The following is a 6,762-nucleotide window of genomic DNA, read 5'->3' as shown; positions in this document are numbered from 1 at the left end:
GTTACATGTGGTCTGCAGTTGTGAGGCCGGTTGGACGTGGTTACATGTGGTCTGCAGTTGTGAGGCCGGTTGGACGTACTATCAAATTCTCTAAAATGATGTTGGCGGCGGCTTATGGTAGGGAAATACAGATTCAATTCTCTGGCAACAGCTCTGGTGGACATTCCTGCAGTCAGCATGCCAATTGCACGCTCCCTCAAAACGAGATCTGTGGCATTGTGTTGTGTGACAAAACTAAACATTTTAGAGTTGCCTTTCACTGTCCCCGGCACAATGTGCACCTATGAAATTATATTGCTGTTTAATTATCTTCTTGTTATGTCACACCTGTGGATGGATTACCTTGGTAAAGGAGAAATTAACACTAACAGGGATGTAAAGAAATGTGTACACAAAATGAGAGAAGCTTTTTGTGTGTATGGAAACATTTTGGGACCTTTTATTTCAGCTCATGAAACATGGGACCAACACTTGACATGTTGTGTTTATTTCTGTTCAGGATAGTTCTTAATATGATACTGCCCTCTCTAGGACAGCCATTATACTGCATCCAAATAATATTCAGTGTTAGAAACAACAGCCTGATTCACAGATGTTGCTCCTTAATTTAAACCATACAGGTACTCAAATTAAAACAGTTATCTGTTTTTGAAAAGTTGGGAGATAAAATACATCTCTGTTCGCCTCCTCCGCTTTCTCTCGCTCTCACAGTCAACACATTTGGAGGACATTATTATTATAATAGTGTCAATATCAGAGATTGTACACTTACTATCGTTCTACCAGTCAGTCATTCATTGGCAAGGTAGAAGTACAAAAAGGCATGTTTCATGGCGACATGGTGCCCTTCACTCACAATTTGAAAAGCTACAGGCTTCATGTTAAAAAGCCCCCTAGAGCCAACCATTTCTAGAAGGGTGGCCCATCCTCCATGATTCTACTTGGCAAAGTCCCACAGAGTCAACACCTGTGTCAGTTAGAAACATTTCAATATGTTAGTGTCCATGTTGGTCAGTACAGTGGGTCACTATGAGCACATTTGAAGGTAAGTTGTGTGTAGTGAGTTGTCTTGTAGTGTTTAAGTGTGTACGGGTGTAATGTAATGTGTTGAAAATGATCTTAGTGTGTATACGAGCATATGTTATGTCAGTTAATCCTCTCTGGGTTCACTGTTGTTACTACCAAATTTGGGGTTAGTGATTAGCTAATACACAGGGGTACTTTTCTGCCTGCCAGCCAATCAATTGGCTCTCTTTCATCCACACACTCTCTCTCACTCCTTCATCCCCTCACTTTCTTTGGCTCTCTCAGTGTTTGAGGGAGAAGTCTCCCGTGTTGAGGCGAGGGCGAGGTAGTCCTCCAAACATTTCTGTTCCGTCGTTGGCTCCAGGGGCCAACAGGGCCTTCATGCTGGCAGCAATATGATCCAGGTCAGCTACACCAGCCTGCAACACAGAGACAGTTAGTGGGTATGTGTGTCAGAATGACTGACGGAGAGAAAGTAGAGCTGTATGTTTTTAAATGAAGGTTGACTGACCCGTTCCCCACTGTGGCCTTCTCCCTGGTGGGGTCTGTTGCCCTTGAAGCCCCACACAGGAACAGACACGGGGAGGGAGCGGGCCATGTTCATGGGGTTGGGGTGTCGGGATGAGAACGACTGCCCCATGGCCATGCTGCGCGGGGGAGGAGGACAGTCCTCACTTAACGAGCCTGGAGCAGAGAGGAGGCACATATTAAGAGCATTAGATCATCATTAACTAATATTACTACACACATACACTCACCATCAGTGCTCTCCTCCTCTCCATCGGACTCAAAGAATGGTTCACAGTCATGAGACAGCGAGTCCTCATCCATGGAAAACACTCCTGAAGCAGAGAGAGATTAATATTTACAAAGTCATTCAGACCTGGAGATAAAAAAATCATCCCACAGAGCTGTGTTCACCTGCAGTCTCATTCAGATTACGGCTCCTTTCGTCCATGTCCTCCTCTTCCTCACACTCTTCCTCCAAGTCCCCAATTCCAGGAATGTCTCTCCCTCGTCCAGCCTCCTCTATCATCACAGCCATCTCTCGCTCCCTCTCTCCATTCCCATGCTGCCCAGCAGCTTGGCCAATGACAGCCCCTGAGTGATAGATTGATGGGTAGCTTTGCGAATAGAGTGTGGTATTGGGACTGATGGTTCCCACCCCACCCTCACCTGTTAGGCCCTGTGGAAGAGAAGTTAAGAACTTTACGATCACACACAGCACTATGAATGACAGCCACATTGACTGTCAGTCATTTTGTGCCATTCAGTCTACTCACCGCCCTGTCAGTGGGCATGTCCACTACCAGTTTAGCTCCTCCGTCTCCTGCACTCAGACGTGTATATCTATGCGCCGTTAGCATAGATGTGGAGTGCAGCACCGCAATGTCGTCCATGTAGCGCCGCGAAGACTCAGCCAAAGCCCCCTGACCCCACACGTGATAGGAGAAATCCCACTTCCGGCCACCGGCAGGTAAGCCACTGCCACTCTCCCTTTTCCTCTCATCTCTCTCCACTACAGATGGCCAGAACTTCTTACAGGCTGTAAGAATAGCCAGGTCGCAGCCTGACTTCTGACAATATCCCTCCGCCGCGGCAAGTAGTGCCAGCCAGCTCTCTTTGTGGTTGTCTGGGATCTCGGGGTCAGATGATTGGGTGATGGAGGCCATGATGGGTAACAGGACTGCCAATGACTGTTGGATGTGTTTAATTTATTAGGGATAGCTTTTATGGAACGTGTAGATGCTTTGTAACTGTTTTTATTGATCAATAGCTATAATGGTTTAGGTTAGTGTAATCAGGCACCTGTAGGACTCAGCCAGCAGTTTGATATTAAATACTATATATTTTTGTTAACAAGTCTTGTGATAAGTTAACCTTTTTTCTCACTTGATTGTAGGCTGTAGTGTTGATGTGTTTTTGGAAGCTGCTTTTGGCTAATCTGAGGAAACGTTAGGAACCTTTTTCTATTGCTGGTTTGGTTTAAGCTAAGAATAAAACTATCCTTAGTTGTTATAAAGCAGGTTTCAGAGGCACAAGGTGATTGTTTAATATTATTAATGTCAGTGTGCCTGAGAGAACTAGGGGAGAGATAAATGAAAATGTTGCTTGTGTTACCTGGAAAAAACAAAATGGAGAAATAAAGCTTGAGTTGTTCAAAACATTTTTTTTTGCATTGTTAGTCATTATAGCAATATTAGCTGATGTCACTAGCTAGGCACTATTTAGATTATCACTAAACCAGAATTCAGATATGCATAATTTTATGAGATTGTTGAAACTTCATGAAATTAGATTACACTAAACTCAAGCATAGAATGTCAAATGCACATGATCCAAATACTGTACATACATTTAAATTCCATATAACTTTTGCATGACTTGAGTTCATGGTCAATATCTCAGTGGCAGTTTGAGGATGTTCCAAAATAGGCCTATGCTAACCGTGGGAAGACGTTGTCCACCTGTCGTTACGTCTCGCGAACCTTCGCAGTTCAGCGTCCCCCCTTCCTCCCTCCCACCATCTCGTGCATTCGTTAGCATACGAACTGGCTCTGCCAAAAACCTTGTGGGGTGACTGCCTGCTCTAGACTTACCCAGCTCGTTTCTAAATGTCATCCCTGTGATTATTACTACCAGGAAAGTACTTCAATGAAAATGCAATTTTCATGACTGCGGATTGTTTGTGCTTGTTTGTTTGCTAACATGCTAGCCAACTGGTTTCCTGTGCACTCTCCTCCCAACATGAACACAATTCACCTCCATTTCTCGCCTTTGCAGAGACACTAGCACACACAGACACAAATAAACAGCAAGAACAGAAATCAGCTTACACATTCAGTTCCTTATTTCGTCTGTTGCAAGCGTTTTTCTAGTTCTAACTGTTTCTTTATCCCTCTGTCTGATTCTTCATCTCTCAAGAATAGTCTCCCCTAGACTCCGACGTTGCTGTTTAGAGACGCTAGACGAGACGCACGTTTTACACGTGACTGTGGGCGGGCTCGTACTCGTCTTGTTTTGGACGCGCTTTTGGACGAGGCTTGGTGCTGGCTGCATCTCAATAGTTTGTTATGGTTTCTTCTACTGGTATAATTTACTTCATCCCCACTGATCTGACATGATGGAGAGCTTAACAGGTGGAAGCAAATGCTTTTGGTAGGCTTTTCAATCTCTATATTATTCCCAACTAAACTGTCTTCTAATTTTGCAATGCAGATGAAGGAAAAGAGAGGAGAGTAAAACGTTACATTTTGAATTAACTAGGCAAGTCAGTTTAGAACAAATTCTTATTTACAATGACAGCCTACCCCAGCCAAACCCTAACGACGCTGGGCCAATTGTGCACCGCCCTATGGGACTCCCAATCACGACCGGTTGTGATACAGCCTGGAATCGAACCAGAGTCTGTAATGACGCCTCTAGACCCGAGATGCAGTGCCTTAGACCCCCTGTGCCACTCGGGAGTCCTAAAACTGGGATGCAACTTTGAGAAGACAGACAACAACAACCACTTGCCGCCTTCATCAGCCTCCCTGTCTAAATTCTCTCTGTCCTAACCACTTCTGTTTTTCGGTGTGATTTTTCTGTTCTTCGCTACATTGGTGGCAGCACCAGGATACTCACTGTCACTCATACATTTGTTAGAAGTGTTTCACTATTCGCACTGGGGTTTTCATTACCACCACTGATGGCTAAAAAACTGCCATTTTCATAATTACATGAAACTGACAAATATTGCAAGAATAGAGCCCCACAGTGGAGGTGTCATAACAGTAGTAGGCCTGATTACCCACAATAAGGAGACAGCCTACAGGGAGGAGGTGAGGACCCTGGCAGAGTGGTGCCAAGAAAATAACCTCTCCCTCAACAAAACAAAGGAGTTGATCGTGGACTTCAGGAGACAGCAGAGGGAGCACGCCCGCATCCACAGGATCGCAGTGGAGAAGGTGAAAAGCTTCAAGTTACTCGATGTACACATCACTGATAATCTGAAATGGTCCACCTACACAGACAGTTTGGTGAAGAAGACGTAACAGCATCTCTTCAACTTCAGGAGGCTGAAGAAATTTGGCTAGGCTCCTAAGACCCTCACAAACTTTACAGAAGCACATTTGAGAGCATCCTGTTTGGCTGTATCACTGCCTGGTATGGCAAATGCACCACCTGCACTGCAGGGCTCTCCAGTGGGTGGTGCGGTCTGCCCAACGCATCACCAGTGGCACGCTGTCTGCCCTCCAGGAAACCTACCGAATCCGATGGCACAGGAAGGCCAAAAGTATCATCAAGGACATCCACCACCCGAGGCACGGCCTGTTCAACCGCTATCATCCAGAAGGCGAGGTCAGTACAGGTGCATCAAAGCTGAGACAGAAGCTGTTTTTCAATCTCAAGGCCATCAGACTGTTAAATAGCCATCAATAGCTGGCCTCCACCCAGTACCCTGCCCTGCACCTTAGAGGCTGCTGCCCTATGTACATAGAATCACGTCACTTTAATAATGGAACACTGGTCACTTTAATAATTTTTACATACTGTTCTATTCATTTCATATGTATATACTGTATTCCAGCGTTTTAAGGCACTGCATCTCAGTGCTTGAGGCGTCACTACAGACGCCTGGTTCGAATCCAGGCTGTATCACAACCGGCTGTGATTGGGAGTCCCATAGGGCGGCGCACAATTGGCCCAGCGTCGTCCGGGTTTGGCCGCCATTGTAAATAAGAATTTGTTCTTAACTGACTTGCCTAGTTAAATAAAGGTTAAAGAAAAAATAAAGAAATAAATTCTAGTCAATGCCACTCCGACATTGCTCGTCCTTATATTTATATATTTCTTCATTCCATTATTTTACTTTGAGATGTGTGTATTGTTCGATACTACTGCACTGTTGGAGCTAGGAACACAAGCATTTCGCTACACCCGCAATAACATCTGCTAAATATATGTATGTGACCAATACAATTTGAATACTCATAAAACCTAGTTGTCAAACAGAGAAATGGTTCCAATCGTTTTTCCACCATACATTTTCCCATATGGGATTTCAGAAACACATAAGGGCTGTGTTCATGTAGGCTTACCCTGGCGTGATGTTTTGATAATCATGTAAATCTCGGACAAGGTGACTTATCAGTATATTCGGCTCTATTTACTCTTAGCTCTATTTACTCTCAGAATTTAAAACGTGCACAAGACAGTTCACAGAATTGTCAATTTAAAGATATTTAGCCAATTTATTAATTACTACATTTAGATAGTTAATCCAGAGATTCTTACCTTTGCCTCAATTCAGCAGTCTCATCCAGATCATCATGGCATTTGTAGTTCTTTATAATAGCCTCATTAGCATTTCCTTTTTTGGGGGTAAATACAGGAGAAAATATTGATACGTCACCTTGTCCTAGAGAGATTCACGCAGTTATCAAAACGTTACACCAGGGTAATCCTAAATTAAATACAGGCCTTGTTTTAAGTGTTTCTAAAATCCCCTATGGGAAAAATGTATGGTGGAAAAAAGATTGGAACCATTTCCCGCTTTGACCACTAGGGTTTATGGGTATTATGATTCATACGGTGGTACTCTTGCCACGTTAAAAACAACTGGGAAAATACGTCATCGGTTATCTTCAGGTCGGAAAGTCGGAGCTCTAGAAAGAGGCCCGACTTCCCGAGTTGGAATTCCGAGTTGGATAACTGTTCTAATCGATTTTCCGAGTCGGAGCTAGTTTTTTC

General features: G+C 44.1%; 1 protein-coding gene across 3 annotated transcripts; it reads right to left on the bottom strand.

The window, feature by feature from the left end:
* Nucleotides 1-407: 407 nt before the first annotated feature.
* LOC139565309 (proline-rich AKT1 substrate 1-like) lies at nt 408-6,582 on the bottom strand. Of its 3 annotated transcripts, XM_071385525.1 has the most exons (7): nt 3,864-4,017; nt 2,908-3,147; nt 2,310-2,723; nt 1,948-2,212; nt 1,785-1,868; nt 1,538-1,710; nt 408-1,445 (listed from the first exon to the last, which is right to left on the bottom strand). In XM_071385525.1, the coding sequence occupies exons 3-7, from the start codon at nt 2,697-2,699 to the stop codon at nt 1,308-1,310; spliced, it is 1,050 nt and encodes a 349-aa protein (XP_071241626.1). In that variant the 5' UTR covers nt 2,700-2,723; nt 2,908-3,147; nt 3,864-4,017; the 3' UTR covers nt 408-1,307. The 3 variants fall into 3 exon arrangements, with proteins under 3 accessions (XP_071241626.1, XP_071241628.1, XP_071241627.1); XM_071385527.1 differs by lacking the exons at nt 2,908-3,147; nt 3,864-4,017 and adding an exon at nt 6,307-6,582; XM_071385526.1 differs by lacking the exon at nt 2,908-3,147 and having other exon boundaries at nt 3,864-4,004.
* Between the last annotated feature and the right edge of the window lie 180 nt (nt 6,583-6,762).

This window comes from Salvelinus alpinus, chromosome 36 (assembly GCF_045679555.1).
Source record: "Salvelinus alpinus chromosome 36, SLU_Salpinus.1, whole genome shotgun sequence".
Taxonomy (NCBI): domain Eukaryota; kingdom Metazoa; phylum Chordata; class Actinopteri; order Salmoniformes; family Salmonidae; genus Salvelinus; species Salvelinus alpinus.
This window is presented reverse-complemented; position numbering and strand designations above follow the sequence as displayed.

Bases quoted from the DNA above. Each gene is read 5' to 3' on its own strand.
- LOC139565309 (XM_071385527.1), bottom strand. From the start codon at position 2,699: ATGGCCTCCATCACCCAATCATCTGACCCCGAGATCCCAGACAACCAC. The intron at 1,711-1,784 runs GTGAGTGTATGT...TCTCTGCTCCAG, and splicing joins AGAGGAGGAGAGCACTGATG to GCTCGTTAAGTGAGGACTGT. The intron at 1,446-1,537 runs GTCAGTCAACCT...TCTGTGTTGCAG, and splicing joins AAGGCCACAGTGGGGAACGG to GCTGGTGTAGCTGACCTGGA.